The sequence below is a fragment of the Drosophila gunungcola genome (assembly GCF_025200985.1).
Source record: "Drosophila gunungcola strain Sukarami chromosome 3L unlocalized genomic scaffold, Dgunungcola_SK_2 000002F, whole genome shotgun sequence".
Classification (NCBI taxonomy): domain Eukaryota; kingdom Metazoa; phylum Arthropoda; class Insecta; order Diptera; family Drosophilidae; genus Drosophila; species Drosophila gunungcola.
Window position 1 is genome coordinate 3912180 of NW_026453178.1, and position 20921 is coordinate 3933100.

Consider the following 20921-nt stretch of genomic DNA (forward strand, 5'->3'; position numbering starts at 1 on the left):
ATAAAAAAAGAAAAAGAAAACCGAGCAAAAATTTGTTTTAATGCCACGCTCTTTTTATGCTTTTCTTTATAACTTCTTTTCAGCTTTTTTGTCATGTTACAATTTCGCAGCGACAGCAGTAAAAAATAATACCCCCGCCCCCAAGGCGACCGCAACTTGTGCAACATCATAAACCCATTTGCGTTTTTAATTAGTAACATCGCAACTTGGCGGACTGAAGCGGCTGGGGGCGAAAAGTAAATGACCATGCACAAAATGTTGCACTGGGGCAACAACTGAAACAGATAACAAGTCCTGGCTCCACTCCGCCGAAAAGCACAAACATAAAAACGCTGGCAAACTGGAGCAAATAAGGTAAAAATTTTTAATTGCCGCAGAAGCAAAAATTATTAAGTTGCGGTTTCATTTCAAGTAGTGCGAACCCAACTAGCCAGTGAGCCGACTGGTGGTCAGTTCATCCTCATCACCGTCATAAAAGAGTCCGCGAACAAAGTTGAAAAAGCGCAACTCAAGTGGAGCAGCCTCCGGTCGGGAATGGTTTCGGTTTCAGTCTGATGCTGATGGTCTCCGGTTTTTCGTTTTTCATTTGGAACATTTTTGTTTTTTATCACAAATATGGGGCAATGACCGAGGGTCACTGCTACTGACCAGTAAAGAGGATCCGTTAGGGGAGGTGCCGACGAGTGTCCTTCAAGCGGGCGGTTTATCCCCAGAAACAGCAACGCTAATTAATGCGTTAAAGGAACAATTTCGATATCACACTAAAACGATTAGAAGGTGTGGGTGATTTCCTTTTTACTAATTTAAAAACATCGAATATCTTCTAAAAACTGTTTTTTTTTTTTATTAAAAACGCTCTTTAAACTATAGGATTTTCAATTGATTATCATTTAAAGATTTATTTGCCAGATTTAAAAAAATCTTTACTATTTTTTTGTTAATGCCCAAAAAAATGAAAGTATTGTTCGCAGCCATTTGTATATAATGTCATTATTCCGTCTGATCCATCGACTTTTAAATTCTATAGTTGGAAATAAGAATACGTTTCTATAAAAATATGTATAAGTGTATGAAAAAAGTTTATGGCGCATCGAGCACTAAACGCTTTTCCGAAAATGCTTAACCCCCAGCTATCCGAAGTTTATGTGTGCGCTGTCCCATGTGCTCTGGCCAGTCATATTTTATTTCCGTGTTTTCTTTGCCATTTTTCCGCTCACCCCACGTACAAGTGGCCAAGTTGAATGGATAGAAGTCACAGCAGAGCAGTTGCCACAATTAACACGTTGGGGTGGGCAGGGGGTGGAATGTGCCCGGAAAAGGTCCTGGAGTGGGTTAGTCTATGGACGTGAGTCCGCAGCAAAATCCGTGAAGCGCAGCACGTGTCACGCGTCACACCAAAAATAATCTTACACCGACCCTCCCATCTTAATACACTTTTCAGCTGTCATTTTTTTGTACACTTTAACATTATCAAATTATTAAATTAATTTAAAAAAAAAATTAATTTGATCAAAATACAAACATTACATCGTTTTTAATATTCGATTATTAAAAATTATTCTTCCTTATTTGTCTGATCTGCCTAAACTGTAATACTTACTCTTTAAACCTTGGGTATATATAGACTATATCTATTTGAATTTTCTCAAATACTACATTTTTGACAAATCCCTAAACGATTTCCATTATTTTATAGTCGAGGGTTGCCCTCTACCGACTGACAATAATAAATTATGCTTTGAATTTTACAAGCAACCCCTCTCTACGTTCGTAAAATGCGTACCGCCTCTGGCCCCCGATGGCGACTATTAAAAATTACATAATTGCTCAACTGCAGCAACTCGGAAGTCAGGCACAAAAGATCCCTCCTTGAGTCCTCTATCTTGCGTGGAAAATTGCATTATTTACTTTTCAATACATTGCCAAAAGAACCCCCCTTGCTGGTCGAGAACTTGAACAAATTTGTTTATGAAAATTAATGAAATCGACCGTGAATAATCGATTGTATAAACCCTGTGAGTACGGGACGGCTACGCGAGTAATATACCAAAATATTATTGCGAATTTTATGATGTGATGTGGAGAACGGAGGGAACGAAAGATATAAAATTAAAATCAATTATTTATATTCCCATCTTGTTTGCAATGATTAAGTGGGTCTGAAAACAAATTCAGCTGGATCTTAGCTGTGTTCAAGCGTAAAAAAGATTGTGCATTTCAGCCAACTATCGATTAGATTAAAATACTAAATAAATTGTTTAAGCTTACCTAATATATGTAAGTCAGTACTGGTAGAGTAAGGATAAAAAGTGTATTAAAAAAATATGAACACTTAAAATATTTGTTATTTCTCATATCTTTTGTTATAATTTAATGACATATGTTTATAAAAATTTTTTTTTAAACATATTCGTCTTTTATTAAATATTATTTATTGACCTTGCAGAACGTATATTATTCTATATACGATATTTTTTAATAACAATAAAAATCAGAGTACTCATGTTGTGTTTACATGACTGTTAACTATGGAAAAATATGGAGATGAAGGAAAAACCCGAAGAGCAAACAGATTGCTTAAATTGCTTGTAAATAATAACAACAAATAAAAGGCAACAACAATGACCAGCAGTATGAAGTATAATTTCATTTTGTTTTTCTCGTTGGCTCGATAAACTTGTAACTGTTTGAATTTTTACTGCCCAGCTAAAGGTGAGGGCTTTGGACTTTGGCTGCGAACCAGCAGTAGCAGTTACACAGCAATTGAACCCCAAAGTGCCCAGGGGCTATGCCCTTACCCTCGGGGTTCAATAGCGAGTCAAATAAAATGCGTTTGTAGCTAGAGGAGTATAAAAAAATAAAACTGAGGCAACCAGCGGCGTTTTATCGGCCGAGTAGGAGACGATGTTGCAAAAATTGCATTTTATTACACGTTCGATTGATTCCAGCGGAGCCAGATGGGGTTAACGGGGCGGCACTTGGGGCAGGGGGCGTGGCAGGGCACTCGCCTTTATTAAGTGGAGAGTTTATGTTTATATTTACAGCCCGACCCGGGAGTCATGTGTGAGGTTTCAGAGCGAATGGCGCAATCCCCCCGGGTTCTCCGCCATTTCGCCTCAAATTGAAATTGTCGATTTAACATTTTGAATTATCGTTTAGCAAATGGTCAATATTTTCCACTACCCTTTCTCTTTCCCCGCTGTTGTGCCACACATAAATTGTATGACCATAAACAATCAATTACTTTGTGCTGGCCCCACTCTCTTTTCCACTTTCAGTCCCGGCGGATTGTGTCGGTGTTGGCAGTTTTCTTTCTGTTTACCAAACAAAACCGAGTTCTTGTTTGTCCTCATAGTTGATATGTGCTATATGGCTTACAGTTATGGGGCACTCAACGCAGTTTCAAAACTTCAAATGAGGGTGAAAAACGGACGACTCAAGGACAAAATATGATTTGCTTCAGGCAGAAGGGAATTGGAAAGTAGTTTATACTCAATCTTCTTTATCTGGATTAATTTAAGGAAATACACATTAAATTCACTATGATAAGCTATACTCTGCCTTTCATCATATAACAAAAAATGATTTTGAAAAAAATTGTTTGCTATTTATATTATTGAAAAACAAATTTAATTCGAATGTACATTTTTTTGCTCCACCCAAAATGACTAATTATCATCTCAAACCTCTTAATTACTTTCCCCAAATGGGTAATCTTCACTGCCACAGTCCTCAAAAAGTTAATGGTGTTCACACGCTGCCGAAAAAGAAGTAAAGTGATATGCAAAAATGGCAAGCAAAAACGACTAAGAAAGCTAAGAGAAAAAATGTGTATTTCCACGCTTAATTAGGCATAATTAAAGCTCAATTAAAACCGCTCAAAGTCAATTTTTGTAGCCTTCGACGCACCCACAAAGTCTGAGCATAAGAAACACCTGAAAAAACAGCGCCCCGCGCCTGGTGACTGTGATTTCTGGCAAATAATTATTGTTTAATTTTGATTAATGATTGCTGCGATATGTACGTCGATTAAAACGTGACTTTTGCCGACCTGAAATTCGCCAAGGGAATTGCTGAAGCAGAAATTGCTCAACTGTGACTCCCTGGTGGCCGTCGAGTCCATAGAATTCTGGAGAATAGGAGCTTGAATCAATATGTTTCCCCTGTTTTCGTTTGACTCGTTCTGTTGACTCGTTCGTCTATATAAAGTCTATAAAACGCTTTCTGATTGTAAACAATACAGACGATTTAATATTGCGCGCTCGTTGGCTCCGTCCGCCCCTCCGGCCCACAAAACGCCCTGCACAGTACAGCACAGTATAGTACAGCACAGTATAGTACAGCTCAACTCCAACTCAACTCAACTCAACTCGACTGAACCGAAAACTCAGCTCCCTGCGGAAACTTCAAATAAGCAAACAACACGCTGAGCACGCGGCATACCAGGAATCAGACCCACCAGCTACAAAATACAAAAAAAAAATTGAAGAGTGGAATTGAAACGCATGTGCGCAGCAAAATCGCTGTGTTCGGAGGGGGGTTTGACGGGAGTTTTTCTATGTGTGTTGAATGGAAATGAAAAAAGTTTAAGTTTAATTTGAAAACGCTGAAAAAACGAGAGCACAAAAAAAAAACCTGCAGTAGCGGAGGAAAAAGAGGATGTGGACGGGCACTGGAAGAGGTTAAGTGATGGCAACGGAACCGGGATCTGGTGTCATGTGTGCCGACAGTGTAAAGACTTATTGACAGTTGGCAGTGCCACGAAAATACCGAAATATATATGGCAATAAATGGCCACAAGAATCCTTTAAAGTCAAGCAATGGGAAAGTAAATAAAACGCACTTTTTGGTTTCCAGGAAGTAGAAGGCAATATTTCTTGCTAATAATTTACGGTCAAATGGTTTTTGTAATTAATAAATCTTCATCGATTTTGTTTCCCTAACATTTCGTACCGTAAATCAAAGTCTTCTGCTAAGATCTTATCCTTTACCATCAAGTTGGACGCCTTGATCCTTCCGAAAAAAACTCCTTTTTTTGTTCATGTATGTAAGAATATTACGTAGAAATTTAAGTTGTTTATGTTGTTATTTTTGAATGTAATACATATTTAAGTTTGTTTACCTTTTTAATAGGGGAAAAACAAAAGATATTTTATTTGGTAGGAATATTAAGGGATAGTAAAAGAAGTTGAACCACACTTTCATAGATTGGCTGAGCACAAATAATAAAATCCAAGACATGCACGACTTGATAGCATAAACGATAAACAAAACATATATATCCGATGATCACTGCATTTATTGTATTGTATTTAAGAGCCAGCCCATAAAGCCATTTAGCCCGCCACATTCCTGGCTTAATCTCCCTCTGAAACTGTCTTACATTTGTTGCCTCCATTACTAACCATAAATGGTTCAACTCTCAGCGAAAAAAAAGTCATAAAACGAAAAAAACTGTTTGATTTACGTTCTTCTAATGATGCCTCACAACAATCAGCCACAATTGAGACCTAGAACAGAAATTCTCTCGGCCAGCAATAAACAGAGGAAATCGAAGCCGCAGAGCTAAAACCGAAGCCCGCAAATCAACATCGGGGAATCAGAGAAAAAACGGCATTATCGCAGTCAGTTCGTGGCCTAAGTCTCGCTTTGATTGCCACAAAAAGGGGCAGGAAAACCAAAAAACAATCTGAAAAAAAGCAAAAGAGAATACAGCGGTATTCAATACTCTTGGCACTATAAATTACATGGCCGGGCAAGAAATCGAAATCATGACCAGAGCTCCTCGTCTCGTCTCTGATTATGAGACTTAAATTGAGCGGAGCTGGTGGAGTCGAGCCGTGGAGGGAAGCGATCGCATTTCGAGTCATAAATAATCATAGTTGTGCCATTTATTATGACAAAATATCATTTGGACATTTGTTTGCAGCTCTGGGCCCTGCTCCCGGATCTCCAGCTCCTCCCGGCTGCTCTGCCTTATCGCAATTGCTGGATCTGCCTGGCATCTCTCCGCTTTTTTTTCCCCTGCACTCTGATTGTTTGCACAATTTTCATTGCAATGTCTTTTTGCGCTGCGTTTTAATATAAATTATTTTTAACAATTTGCTGTGTGGCTCCTTCCTTGCCTCGTTCTTTTGCCGCTCCACTCCTCTTCAGTCCTATTCTTTTTTTCTGAGGGCTCTTGTTGCGCAATCCGAGACTGGAACTTAAACTGTGGCTGAGGTCGACAATAAGGCCCAAAAAAAAAGAGCAAGAAAGCTGAGCTGGGTGGGGCAATGAAGAATTTTCAATACCCTGTACTTCAAGCTTGGTGATGTTAAAATAAATATACGTAATGCAACAATCCTTAATCCTGAACCTCATAATCCGTCAGTAAGTAAGTGATCAGTTTTCATTAAAATCTATACGTTTTTGAAAATTAATTTTAATTTCTTTCTTTGAAAGTATTTTCTATACATTTTTAAAATTTTAATTGTTTTCCTAATACATAACTTAGTCTACAAAAATTTATTTAAAAAAAATTTAAAGTTCCTGACTTAGAATTATGCTAACAATAAATTTGAATTTCCCTGTGAGGAAGGTATGTTTACAAAATAATAAATAAGTTGGGTACCTTGATTTCCTGGCACTTTTTAAAACACCTATCCATGCGGTTTCCTAGCAGCCCTTGAACTCCGGTTTGTTTAGAGTATAGGGCAGAACTTTTTACGGCCCCAGACGCTTCAGACCTCGGGCCCTTGACCTGAACTCGCCGACTTGGCGGCTGCAACCAAAGGCGCATTAATCTCAGCCAACGAATGTCAGGAATTGTGGCTATGCCGACAACTCTGAGGGGACTGGGGATGGACCACTGAAAAGTGTAAGTTTCATTTTGTTTCGTTTATTGCCGCCGAAGCGCAGTCGAACAATGTTCTTACCTAGCATTCCCAGCCAGCTGCAATGCCATGCAATTTTTGATAAGCTCACCTAAAGGTGGGACAAGAACTTGGAGGAGGTCCAGTGATGGGAAGGAAATTGTTCATTAACATGGCTATAAGGACTAACAATACTGAAAATTCTTGGTAACATATAGAGACAACACTTTCCAAAACAAAATTTATTAATTAACGGTTAAGAAATAACTAACTTACAACAAAACTCTTGTGGAACCACATAGGATTTTAAAGAATATTTATTACAAAAGAAGTTTTATAAAAAAATTATATAATTTTTTAAATCTAAATAAAATGTAGTACAAAGATAACCATTTACTGGGTAGAACCCTATCGTCTATCGTCCTAGACAACCAGCCAATGTCAACAGAATTCCCTGCAGTTTGCGGAAAGCGGCAAACAAAAAACAAAGGAGGCCTCGAGAGTCGCGATTCATTTCGAATCGCCTGGCATCAAATCGAGCTGAATCTCAACTTTCGGCTCCAGACTCGGGTCTTTTGTGCGAAAAGTTCACATTGCCTGGGGCCAAACATTGTCATGATTATTATTTATGGCCAATTCTGACGGAGACCTGAGAGTTGGAATTGCGATTGCTCTGGGATCTTCAGCAATTGATACCAGGAAGTTATATAAAGTTTAAAACAGTAATGGTCGGCTATGCAATGATTTTACTAGTTTATTAAATATTATCAAAAATAATCGACCCACTTAAACAATATCCTTACCAATGTTATTTAGTTTATATCTTTACTGCCCTTTATAAAAACATTTTGTTTTCAGAGCCAGATTTACAATATCATTTTAGTTAGGGGATAGTACAGCAAACAAATGTTATTTACTCTTGTAAGCGTATTAAATTGATTGTCTTTAAATCGTACTAGATGCATATCTCATTGCTGAATTTACACTGATTATTTATCGTGATATTCTTATTAAGATGTTAAGCAAAGGCAGATGCCTGTAGTGCAATGCCTGGCTTGCGCCCTCCGAATTCGGAATACGAACATCTCGTCTAATTAAAATTTACAGCATTTTAAATGCTTGAGGAGCAGATGCAGCCTCCTGCTGAGAATGCCTTTCCCCCTCATCCTCTCTCATGTTTGATCTCTTAATGCAGCAATGCAGTTTAATTTATGCTACAGACGCAACTTTCCTCACCATTCCCTTTCCGACTTTCCTTATTTTATTTTTAAATTTGTTTGCACTGCCGCACGCGCAACATTTCAATGTCAGTCCTCCCCATTTCCACTATTCTATTATCCCGCACTATCACCCTCTTCAGCATCTGCCTTATGTAACAGACGAGTGGAATTTTCCTGGAGTTTTCCACGAGTTTTCCTCCATGGCAGCCGCTTCGTCACCTTCTGATTGTGCGGCGTTATTTTCGTAGCACTTGAAATCCGCTTAATTGGTTCCTCATCTCAGCTCGAAATAGTCGGCAGTCCCTCTATTTCGGGGATTCCGGCGCTTCACCCTTTGGTTATTAATATTTACAACCTGGCCAAGTAATTTACAACAGTTATGAGCCAGCTTGAGAGCAGGGCGTTAATAAATATTTGAAATTCCTTTTGAAGTGCCCGAGTGAAGGGGCGAAATTGTGAGTCAGCAGCCAAATGATTCAAGGATTGTTGTGATATGTACATATTTTTGTACATTTCAATCGATTGGAGTTGAACATTTAAATCAGCAGCCAAGTGGAAGCGTAAAAAGATAACATGATTAATAAAGGAATATATAAGCAAAATATTACTATTATTATAAAGCGTTTTCATTTAAAGTACATATCTGCAATGAATTGAAGTCTTGTTCGTTTACTTAGATCAATGTTTAAAGTCATTAGAATATCCAACAAATATTACTGTAGTTAACTATGCATAACAATAACGGCTAATCCAAGTTAAAGCAAATAACTCAAACTGTGGACTCTGGTGATTCTGGAAGATTAGAGAAAGTCAAAATAAGGCAGAAAAGCGTTTCCCATGGGTGGACAAGGAAGAGGAAGCGAGCTGGGGCAAAGCTAAATTTATAATATCACGTCGGTCAGCTCGGCTTCTCTCTCTCCCCCGAAAAGAGCATGGAAAATTCTAAAGAAAAAGTCGGGAAAAACTTAAGCATGGCATGCCAATTGCAATAAGGGAACGGGCTTAGGGGGAAATGCAGAACTTGAGGATGCGGGTGGGGCATAGATTTGGAAACCGAACTGCACGACTTTAGCGTTTTTTGATGAATGCGACGACAACGAAGCGGGGCAGAGGTGGGTATTTTGGGGGAAAGGCAAGAGTTTTCAGTTTTCAGTTTTCAGCTTTCGGCTGCGACTTTGGGACTTCCACGGACCTCGCCTGATTGCTGAAATTCACGCGACTCGATTGTCCAACGGACTAGACAGACCCAGTCGCTGTCGGATGGCCAGAGTTATGAGCTTTAGTTTTAGTTAAAAGGTCTACGCTGCGCTAGCCCTCATAAACAAATTTCAGCCAGTTCCCCTGGCCAAGTCAATGGGAAAGTAATTTAAATGCAACGCCGACCGGGCAAATTGTGGCCGTTTAATGAGCGATTAGAGCGTCTGCGCACCAGGATGATGATGATCATTATGATGATGATGATGGCATGGAGGCACGATACAAACTGGGGAGCAAATGCAGGCGGCAGTGCGAGGGACCGTTATGATTAGAAGCGGATTGAATGCAAAAATATATTGGCTTACTAGCTGGGCTACAATCTATTTTAAATAACTAGGAAATGCGCCCTGTAAATAATTTGGTTACCAAAGAAAACTTGTATGTAGTCAGACAATTAACATTTTCTTTCAGAACATCTTTTTTGTAAAAGAGGGATTGACCTCATCGATTTCTTTGGAGCATGTCATCAAACATTTATATATCATACAGCTTAATTAGCAATTACTTTGACCAAAAGGGGAACTTAAAATAAGTCGGCACCATTTTGCACCTAGAAAAAGTTGGCGTTTAGAAGGACACTGGGTATTCTAATTTTGAAATCTTACGATTAGGTGGAAGATCTTTGCGGTCAATTCTATAAGGATCTCTCGGCATCGGATCTCTCGGAATCTGGGGTGGTCGTTGTTGAGCCAGGACCATTCCCACTAGAGAAAGGCAGACCAGTAAAAGCTGCGCCAATGGGTTCATTTTTAATTGTGTTCTATCGATATCCAGAACCTTCTTCTCTTTACATTTCTCGATCGCAGGTGGCTAAATGAATTAGATATGCTATGCCTTGCCAAACGTCGTTTTAACAGTCATGTAAAGCGGGAAGCTAGTATAAGTTTTATTTTGAATAGGGTTTTTTTAGATACATAATATAATTAATTTACAAAATGAAACTCTATAATTTTCAATTATATATACTATTTTAATGAGTGGTAGGTTAGCCTTCATATACGATTTGTATACTCTACTGTCTTCTTTTTTAAGAGTTTTGCATGAATTCTTAATGGGCCCTTGCAATTCCTTCACGACACTGGCTCATTATGCTAATAGCGATGTGCAAACCTAATTGAACTTAAATGGAAACTCATAAAATGCACTCCGGACCCTCTTTCCCTTGCCAGCGAACTGTGTTTGCAACCAAGCTCATTGAAGCCGCCACTTTGCCAACTGACAAGTCGGGCTAAGCCCACGCGATTAGTCTGAGGGAAAAAAAAGGAGGAGGGCCGTGGGTAAATGGAACCAGAACGAGCCCAAAACGCCACTCGAGTTCACAACTCAACTGGAGTGTCAATTAAATTAATATCAATTAAAAGCGGCTGCAACTTGTTGCATCAGCTCTTCAGTCTTTCTTCTCCGGTTGGGAAATTATGCACACGCCATCGGTGCCGCCGCCTCCGCATTTTGAAAAACGGGAGGTGGGAGTGGCACTTAATGAAGGGTTGACTAGCAGCAGTGCTGGAAATTTAATCAGCCATTTCCTGAAAAAAATTAAATAGCTGTGCCCCTCTATAAATACAGATAATTAAGACTTTAAAGTTTAAAGTCTTTAAAAAAATGGTTTTAGGTTAGGAAAATTCGAAAAAATACTCAATGTTTATCTCATTTTTAAGGAAAACATTATGGTTAGATTTTTTGGCTTTGTATGGAGAAATCCAATCACAAACTTCCCCAGTTTAGTATATAAAGCCCCAATATGTGATATGTGCATTCAATGCCAGCTAAAAACTACTCCTTAGAAAACCTGAATTTAGATGCCTTTTTTGGCTGTGTACCTGTCTCATTTTGTCAACGTCAGCCAGGATTAATAGAGCGAAGGAGCAGTGCAGAAAGCAGAAGGGCGCTTCGAGCTCGGATCAGCGCTTAGCTGCCAAAGTTGCAAAAAACGCTCCCGTGGGTGAAGTGTCACAAAATTTGCACGCAAACGCGGAAAGCCACATGGTAGCAGATACGTTGAGTGTATGTTGAGATACAGATACAGATATACGGATACGACACTGGAGCCAAAGTTGAAGTCGGAGTTGAAACTCCAGCAAGGGATATAGTTTGAGAGATGTCTGGCAAAATAACAGTATGTTGATAGTCACTGAAAAAGGTCATTAATTTGGATTCAAGCAATAATTTATTGTGTTCATTAAATGGGAATCACCTATAAATGTATATTCTGTGATATTAAGTGATGTTCGCATTTTCTGATACTTAGTTTAATGTTACAAAATATGTAGCATCCATTCCATCCATAAATTCCACATTTACATAGAAAGCCGTACACTATACCGTCCTGGTTTATTATTTATATATCTATCTATTTATTATCTTTTATTTTATTATCATTTTTAAGCTTACTAAATCTAGCTTAGACATTTTCATGTTTATTTTGGCATGCAGCTATGACAGTCACCGTGATCTCTTTCCTTTTCATGGGCATCACCATCGGGTGGCGCACATGTCAGTGAGTATTGAATGTAGCCGCTGGTTGGATGGCTGGCTGGCTGGCTGGCTGGCTGGCTGGCTTCTTCAGCTGTATCAGCTGCCAAGGTTGTTGCTAGGAAGGAAACAGCAGCCAAGGCAGAAGCACTCCCAGTTTCCATCTCACAGCTCCCATCTGTCTCCGAGTATCTTACGCACGCACACGCATCGCATCGCATCTCCGTATTCAACATCCCAGCAGCCCAACATCCAACATCCCAGCTTCTCAGCATCCAACATCCGTGGCAGAGTCAAGGAAATGTGCGAAACTTGGGCACTGGCAAATTTATAGCGACAAATGTTGACTTGAGATACGACGTCGAGAAGGGAGAGACCCGACTTTAGTCGGGGAGCTGCCTGCTCAAATTGAATGTCAATCGATTTTAGTTTTTAATTTAAAAAACCGCGCCTCGTCTTTGGTCCTCCGCTGGGATGCCTTGTAATTTGGTCTGGCATGTGTGCACTTCAGCTCAGTGATGGGAAGGTATTATTTTCCCTTGCATAAGATACAAACTGTAGAAAAAAGGTCAGTGGGTAAGAGCCCGTTTGGTACAAGAAGCACAATTTAAAAATATATAAAACTCATTAAAAATATATTTAAAACGGATAGCTTGTAATTAAAATAATGCTATTGATTCAGTTTTTTAAATAACTACTGAAATTATATTTCATCTATGCAACTAAGAATTATCAACGAAAGTATCTATGTACGATGCTGCCCATCTCTATCAAAAATTACATGCATCTTTTAGTTACTTCGAGGCGAACGCTTGATTGCAGCCTGTGGGCGTGGCAATCAGGCACTCCAGAGATTTTCCACCCGAGAGCCAACGGTAAATGACAGTCGGGGAAATGCAATCGCGATGGCTGAGACGTGTTTATTTGACAAGCGAACGAGTGGGAGCTGCGATTCTGATGGCCGAGTAGTAACACTCCTCTCTGAGCCTATTCAAATAATGGTCCGCTAATTGTTTAATTGATAACCAGGCAAATCCCACCACAAACTTGTCTCGCATCCTCGATGCGGTCTGTCTGCAATTTGTGCAAATTGCACGCACATCGAAAGCATTCATGGCCCATTCCCCCCTTCCCCCCCCCCCCTCCCACCATTCCCATGCCGCCCCTTTGACAGTATATAAACATATCAACACCTGTTATGGCAGATGGGCAGAATGTGCCAGGTAAGCCCGCTGCAAATATTGAGAATCACTGGTCTGTCCGCCCCTGCAACCTAAATAAGTTTTATTTGCTTGATTTTCGCAGCTCAGGGTTATGCAAAAATGTCGCCTGCTGATGTGTTCAGGTGTGTGTGACCTAGTCAATCAATGAGACACGTTGACACGGGACGGCGGACAGGACACTTTCATGAGGTAAAACCGGACCACGGTATTCGTCGGTGGATGTGGAAGTGGATGTGGATGTCAGGTGGGCCTGGCTCTTAATCCCGCACATTGGCCGTTTGTCGCGTGCAAAAATATTTTTACTCCACTGCAAAAATCGTTTTCTGAAAGTTCATCTTGATCAATTGCAGAAACTTACAATATTTTTGAGTCCAATTTTAAACTATAACGCCATACTTAAGAGTTTTTAAAAGTTGTATAAGAATAAACAAGACTTATATAATTGATTTATTATAAATAAGTCATTAATCAATGTTTCAATATATATCTCTCTTTAAAATTCTATGAATAAACTTGCAGGTGGGGTGCTTAAATTATCTTATTGTTAAAATTAGTTTAGTATCCTATAAATAATATTATTTTTCCTATTTATTGCACAGGCTATGAAATATTTGCACGGTGTTACGTGGACCCAACTACCTCGCCGCCTTTTGTGTCCTCTCTTTTGCAGCTGCATTGTCAATTTCACACGCCAGTTGGTCTGCTCTCCCTGGTCGTTGTTATCCTGGTCCTTGGTCCTTGGTCCTTGTTCGCGCCCCCCGCCCGTCTTTTACCACCCGCTCAACCCACTAGAGTGTATTTTGTTATTGCTAACCATTCGTGGCACGTTCAATTGATTGAATTGAAGTCGCATCGCAGCGCTTCTCATCGCAGCGGAATGGAATGAAGCACTCAGAAAAAATGTGTCCTTTTTGGGAAAAAATTAAAATAGTACATTTTTGTTTGAAATATTAATTTAATTATTTTATATAATATAACATTAAATATATAATTTGTTTATTTTTGGTATAAATAGAAAACTTTATCACTCTTAGTAAATGATTTAATCCATTAAAACCCCTTTTTTTCCCGTACAGCGGGCTATTTTATGGGCTAAAGGGATGGAGGATGCTGATGTCCTTTCAGTGTTATTGTTATTGTTGCCTAGGCTTGTTAGCCTGCGTTTGTTTTTGCTGCCCCTGTTGCCTCGATCATATGTCCCTGCCAGCTGTCTCTTTCTTCCCATCTGCAGCCCATCTCCCTCGCTCCGTCATGTAACAATTATTCAATTTGATTTACTCTTACTCATCCCCCTCACCATCCCCATTCCGCTCACTCCCATTGTTTTCCTTCGCCGTGTCCCTTTCTATCGGGCTTGGCACACTGTTGTTATCACACTTGAATAGCTGCCAAATGTGTCGCCCATTGGCGGCGTTACAGTTTACACCTGTTTTCCCCGCTTTTCCTCCCCCCTTTGGAATGGCACCCCCTCGCAACCGGAAGTCAATGCTCCTCTAACGGAAGAGAATTTAATGCGAGTGCAATTTGGACAACCGCTTTAGCAGACGGCCATTAACACCTTTCGATGCTGATTTTACAATTGTACACCAGGATTAAATCTATTAAGTTTATGTAGAGTGTGGAATGATTATTTAGATTCAGCTTTTGGGAATGAAATTTATTTATTTCCCAATTAATTAATATTAGATAATATTTAGTATTTAAGAACTTTTATATTATATTATACTTTTTCTTAACGCTAAAAACTACTAAATATTATTCTAACAAACTCCCCCCACAATAAATCAGTTCAACTGCTGATGTAACTTTGCAGACACCTCGCAGCAAGTCGCAATCAATCGTTTTATCCTGCCGTTTAGTACATATTTTACAACATCAAAGCCCCCAGACGAGAGTCCCTTTGGTTGCAACCTCATCTGAACCTTAACAAATAGCGAGGAAAATTGCAACAAATGTGTTACGAATGGTTCGTGATCGTGGCATGACAGAATGTCGCCGGCAACAACAGCAATAGCGGGCTGAACTGGAGAATTGTAGACCAATGAGGAAATCGTTACCTTGGCTTAAACCACTTAAACATCACGAGTTGAACTCTTAACAGCCTGGGACTGCAGTCGAAACTTGGGCCGTTGCTGGGAGAAGACTTTTGCCGCGGTCCACTGATGTTGATGAGGAGGAGATGACGACGACGACGACGACAACAAAGAAGTTGACAACAGCAACAGCCCAACAGCAACTGCAGTTACACTCAGGAGAACACAAAGCAAAATCGAATTAACGCGAGATTTTCATAGCACAAGTAACATTACAATGCCGCTTCTCTGGCTTAACTTCATTTCATTCATTTAAAAATTTGAAAAAATATTTGTTTAATAATTTGAAAAATTTTTTTTTTGCACATATCAGAATCTTAAAAACTTAACAAAGTCTAAAAAAATGTCTAAATGTCAAGAAACTAGAATGTGATTTTCATATTTCATTACACATTATGCTAAATATAAATATTATTTGACAGAAAATCAATTGTTTATTGTAAGACTTATAAAAAAATATTGTTAATATATATATATATATATTTTTTTTTAAGTATTAATTTTGATAAATAATGTTCTAGGCTGGCGTAATGGTAAATTATATTTTTAAAGTTCAAAGGTAGTAACACGAGGATTTGTTTTTGTAAAAGCCGGAAGCCACACGACAATTGTGAGTCAAAGTCTGACAAATTGATTTTTTTCGCAGTGCAGATTAGCCGCGTTGATCAGATACAGGGAGCGGAAATGGGAACGGGAACGGGAACGGGCAATTGGGTTTTTGGTAGCTACGGGCTGCTGAGGATGCTTGTTTGTTGTTGTTGGCCGGGTATCTGTATCTACAGCGCTGGCCGATTACAACGTAACCAAGTGTTGTTAGTTGGAGCTGATGCAATAAATCGCTGACATTGTCCGAAGTTGTTGCCGCGATTGTGATAAAACTAAATCGCTGGCAATGCTGCGACACGATCTGCAGTCCCAAAAGGTAGTCTAGTTCCAGGTTTGGTAGCAGCATCATTGATATATCGAATTACATCCCATTCAAATTCCCTTATAGATTGCCTGGCCTTGTCCCACTTAGCGGCTCCTGCTGCTGTCTTTTCTTATCAGTTTCATAGGGCCAACACGTAGGAAAAGTTAACACCACGCACCCGGGCGAAATCCCACCGAACTGTTTCCATTTCGCGTGTGTGTAGATGTGGGGGAAAACTTCTTCAAACCCCTTGGAGTTCTCGACAAAAACCCCAAAAGCGTTGCGTTGGCGTATTCTAAACTTTGCGCTACTTTTTGTCGTAGCTAAAGTCATTATCATTAAAGCCATACTTTGCTGCCAAAACTTTCACTTGGCGAGCGGGACGAAGCGGAGCGGAAAATATTGTAAATTGTATCTAACAGATACTTTATCGAGCCGAAACAGAAACTTCTGCCATTGTCCGCGAGCGCCAAAACTGACACACATGTGGGGATGGATACTCGCAGGACGGAAGGGCAGGGACTGGGAATTACATGCCAAGATAATGAGAGTATAACTGGGCGTGGCGGCAACTTATTCTTCGACTGCACCGACAACTTTTGCGAGAACGAAAAGTTTTGCGGCTCTGCTGCATGCTAAATTTTGGGAAGAAAAGGGTGAAAAAAGTGTATATCTCAGACAATCCAAAATACTATGCATGTTTAGAACAGATCCTTTGGATGAAGAATTGAATGCTGGCTTAAATTAAACCTAGTGCAATTTAATCATATAAACAGTAAGCTCAAAAAATGACAATATTATGTTTTAATCGATAAAAAGCATTAGTCAAATCAATTTTCTTTACGTTGGCTTAACCGTCGAAAATCGTACAAACATTTCTAAATGGTTTTTTATAATATCAAGAGGTTATTGCCAACAAAAAAAGGGAATTAAGGGCTTCCAAAAAATTTTACGTACCTTTTATATTACTATCATTAGTTTAAAACTTTTTCAGACTCTAAGCTGACATGGCTCTGAATTTATTAAGAAATTAATTAATAAAGAAAAAGGCTTTATAACAGTTTCGTTCGATGAAAAATACTGACCACATTTAAAGCCAGACTACTTATTTTGTGCTATTAAAACTTATTAAATTAGGGGTACACAAATGAAATAAGGCAACGCATTTAAATTTATTTTAGAACAATGATGAGCTCATCAAGTGCATTAGCCTTATTAGTAGCAGTTTGGATCGTTGGGACGACATTGTGGTTGAGGGTCCGGCCTTCCCTGTGATGGTCGCACCCAAACTTCAATCTCTCGTTTTTTTCTTCTCTGGGCCGGCACCATTCCCACCAGGCAAAGGAGGATTGATAGGAGCAATAGCAACACCTGTAGCTTCATTTTTGTGTTGATATGGACGCAGGCTAAACATCTTTTTATAGCTGTGATACATTGGATTACGTCATGTGGATAATACATTAGATATGCCTTGCATAACATTGTAATATTAGGCCGTGCAGTAAAGTTCCCCTAACTCATTAAAGTAAATACCGTTTATTATCTTAAACCGAAGAGAAATACAGGCCCAGACCTTCAACTCTCAGTTACTCTGCTGGAAAATGATTTGCATACCTTTTCTTTTTTATTAAAAAAGCACAACGGTAGATATAATTTCGTTCTCTTTTGTTGAAAATTCGGTAAAAAATAAATCTTTGTTGCATTCCGATAATAAAAAAAAGTTATGTTAAGCAATCAAAGCTTGGGTAAATATCTAAACTTATTAAATTTTTATATTCACTTTATCTTACATATTTTTAAACTTATTTCCTTATTTAGACGGTTAAATAAGTTTTTATAGTGGACTTGGCTTCCGAGGTCAATTAGTTCAACTAAATGAAAGTAGCCGAATATAAATATAAATGGATGGGCCAATAATTTTTGAATAACGTTGGTTATTTGTTGTACGAAAATCGACACACTATTTCAGCAACTACTTTCCAAATAAAACCCTGAGAATATCTATAAATAGACGCCTACATTAGGTACAATCTTCGGGTACCAGGTTGTGGTGACGTTTATAGTCGATCCTTTTGGTGGCTTGTCCAAATTTGTAGCCAAATCTCAATCTTCGGTCTAGATTCATCATACTCCGACCACGCTAAGGATAACCACTTGCAGAAGTACCTGATTCTTTATTGTTGTATCTTATTATCGCTCAGGTACCTGACTTTGTTTTAGAGCTGTGATATATTTTTAAATCGCCTGTTGATAAGTATATAAAATTTATAACTTAATGCAAGTTTTGGATAAGTCAAAATATCTAATATAATACATATTGTGACTAATCCCGAACTTGAAATAAAATCGAATTTGGTTGATATATTATTATTCAGGTGCCAGCAAAGGGTCTTGAAAAGGTTAGCTCAGAATCGGAGAAAGACAATTTTAAAATTTTAACCAAGTAGAACCAAGTCCATTTGGGACTACCTTAATGTTCTACCATTCGTATTATGAAAATCGTTTGACAATTTTAAACTAAATATAAAATAAAACAATTTAAAATATTGTTTCTCAATAAGTATGCGTTTATTTACTGCAAACACTATTTCAGCACATATCGCCCCAATGAGACCTTGATCAGGAGGACCTGGGAAAAAACTTTTTTTAAAGCGCTAGCATTGAATTCTCGACTGGGAAAAACTTACGGTGACCAGAATACATAGGCGTTGATCTTTGATCTTACGGCGGTGGTGCGAGGTCGGGAACGGGTTTCGGCCTTATCCAGACCTCAATACCCTTCTTTCTCCCTTTTTGCGCTGGGACCGTTGCCACCAGGCAAAGGAAAACTACTAGCAGCAGTACCTTTGGATTCATTGTTTGCGCCCTTTTCTGAGCTTATCTTCTATTTATAGCTGTGATAATGTTTAGGATAAGTCACCATGTCCTATGCAATTTCCCTTTAATACGCGAAAAATTAATTATGATACAGTTTGTAACAATATTATTATTCAAATGCCAGCAAAGATGTTTAAAAGGAACAACAAACATTTTAAAACTAAAACACTATAAACTGTCTGGCGCTGTATTACTTTCAAACCTTTTGCAATCAGTTTGTAAACAGACAATAGACATAATTGAATATAATATGTTTTCAAACGCGATCCAACCTTTTAAAAATAAATAAACTAAATATAAAACATTAAAATTAAATAAACATCTTAAGCAACCAATAAGTGCAGAACAACACTTGGTTGTGGGTAATTATACTTTATTTTCGGAAAAAAACATACATGTTAATGGCAAATTTATTTTGGATTAATTGGCTTTTGAAATGATAACGATTTAAGTAGGTGTGTTTTGCAGCACACTATACTGGGGAAAGTGATTAAATTTTCAATATTTATCTGAAACGAACTTTAGATTTGGTCACATTTTTCTTAAACTTATTATAGTTGCTTACCATCCTTCTAAAGATTAAGGTGATGCTATAAATGCGTTGGAAAATCTGTCGAGATATGGCCTATGCTAACAAGCGCTCCTTGTGAGATTTTGATACAAATTTCCAATTTGTAATAAAACAATTTCGGGCAAAGACTGAGATCTAAGAAAGTATTTCCATGCAAGAAAATGGTTGGCTGCTAGTCAATCAAGTTTATGCCTTTTGGTTGGCCAAATGTGGCAAAAAGAAAGGCTTACATGTAGCTACAAAAAAGAGTAGGATGGCCAAGGAGGCTCATTGAATCAGGTTAGCAATTCAATGTCCAGAGCAGAGCAGAACCAGCTGCAAGTTCTTCGCCGGCCTTTCACTCTTACAACTGCGGTTACCGGACCGTCGATTTGCATCTAAAAGTCAATGATTTCCATGGCCTGGGGCGCGATGATTACTGTGTACCCCTGCATGTTAATGCCAGTTCCCGAGCAATGAAGACATATTGTGGTCATCGGTTTGTGATTTTCTGGGCCTCCTAGCTCTGGGTTAGAACTGGCACGGCACGCTGAATGGTATAGAGCTCTACCAACATTTTTGATTACGTGTCTGTAACGAATTATTTGAGAGACCTTGACATATTAGATGCTAATCCGAAACCCATCGGTAGTTCAAGACCTCAGAGTTATATAAAATGGTAAAGTTGGAAATAGGTAATGTTAACTAAAACATGGTTATACTATTGGTCATGCCGTTTTAAGTGGAAATTTTCCATTGTCATTGTCAAATTAAAAACATGTAATTTCATTTTATTACATTTAACTCATTTTTCTAAAGAATAATTTTGAAAACATTTGAACATTATATGGATAACTATTAAGAAGTAAAGCAACAAGTTTTCACAATAGCATCGGTTGAAAAAAAATGTCTTTAAAATAATTTCAATAAGAGGGTATCAAGGCTCGATAAGAAATTTGCGAGTTGTGTAGAACCCTTTTTAATATATATAGTATGTAAAACTAAAGTGTGTCAGTGGCCATAGCATTTATAATCTAATTAAAAGCCTAGTTGAGTCTCTAAGCTATTTTTGATTCGGTTTGAAACCTTTTTAAAGCGAATTGATTTGAATATATGTGCAGAAATGAAGTCATTGGCGTTATTTTTGGTTCTTGTTTCCTTAGTTGGGTTGGTCATGTCATGGGAATGGCCATGGGAGTCATCTCCAAAAAAACCACCCATTGTGTTTCCAATTCCATCGCCGAATCCTCGTAAGTTTCCCCAGTGTAGAATCGAATGCTGAAATATCACGTATTATTATTTTAGGCGATAAGTGGTGCCGTCTTCAACTGGGACCTGCTTGGGGCGGAAGGTGCTAAAATAATTTTCATAATTTTTTTTTGAAATAAAAATATATTTAAGGTAATGGAGATGCAGGTTGAAGTAAAATGATCTGATAGATTTTCTTAAATTAATTTGGGAAAGC

General features: G+C 38.5%; 1 protein-coding gene and 3 long non-coding RNA genes across 4 annotated transcripts; 2 read left to right on the forward strand and 2 right to left on the reverse strand.

Moving 5' to 3' along the window:
• Positions 1-9610: 9610 nt before the first annotated feature.
• On the reverse strand, positions 9611-10192 carry LOC128257735 (uncharacterized). Its single transcript, XR_008267895.1, has 2 exons — positions 9937-10192; positions 9611-9881 (listed from the first exon to the last, which is right to left on the reverse strand). It is a non-coding gene; the product is annotated as an uncharacterized LOC128257735 (long non-coding RNA).
• A 7073-nt stretch (positions 10193-17265) lies between these two features.
• On the forward strand, positions 17266-18019 carry LOC128257737 (uncharacterized). The gene is made up of 3 exons (XR_008267897.1): positions 17266-17672; positions 17751-17774; positions 17848-18019. It is a non-coding gene; the product is annotated as an uncharacterized LOC128257737 (long non-coding RNA).
• A 970-nt stretch (positions 18020-18989) lies between these two features.
• Positions 18990-20172, reverse strand: LOC128257736 (uncharacterized). Its single transcript, XR_008267896.1, has 2 exons — positions 19472-20172; positions 18990-19415 (listed from the first exon to the last, which is right to left on the reverse strand). It is a non-coding gene; the product is annotated as an uncharacterized LOC128257736 (long non-coding RNA).
• A 179-nt stretch (positions 20173-20351) lies between these two features.
• Positions 20352-20892, forward strand: LOC128257734 (accessory gland-specific peptide 70A-like). Its single transcript, XM_052988904.1, has 2 exons — positions 20352-20706; positions 20762-20892. The coding sequence occupies exons 1-2, from the start codon at positions 20580-20582 to the stop codon at positions 20812-20814; spliced, it is 180 nt and encodes a 59-aa protein (XP_052844864.1). The 5' UTR covers positions 20352-20579; the 3' UTR covers positions 20815-20892.
• The last annotated feature ends 29 nt before the right edge of the window (positions 20893-20921 follow it).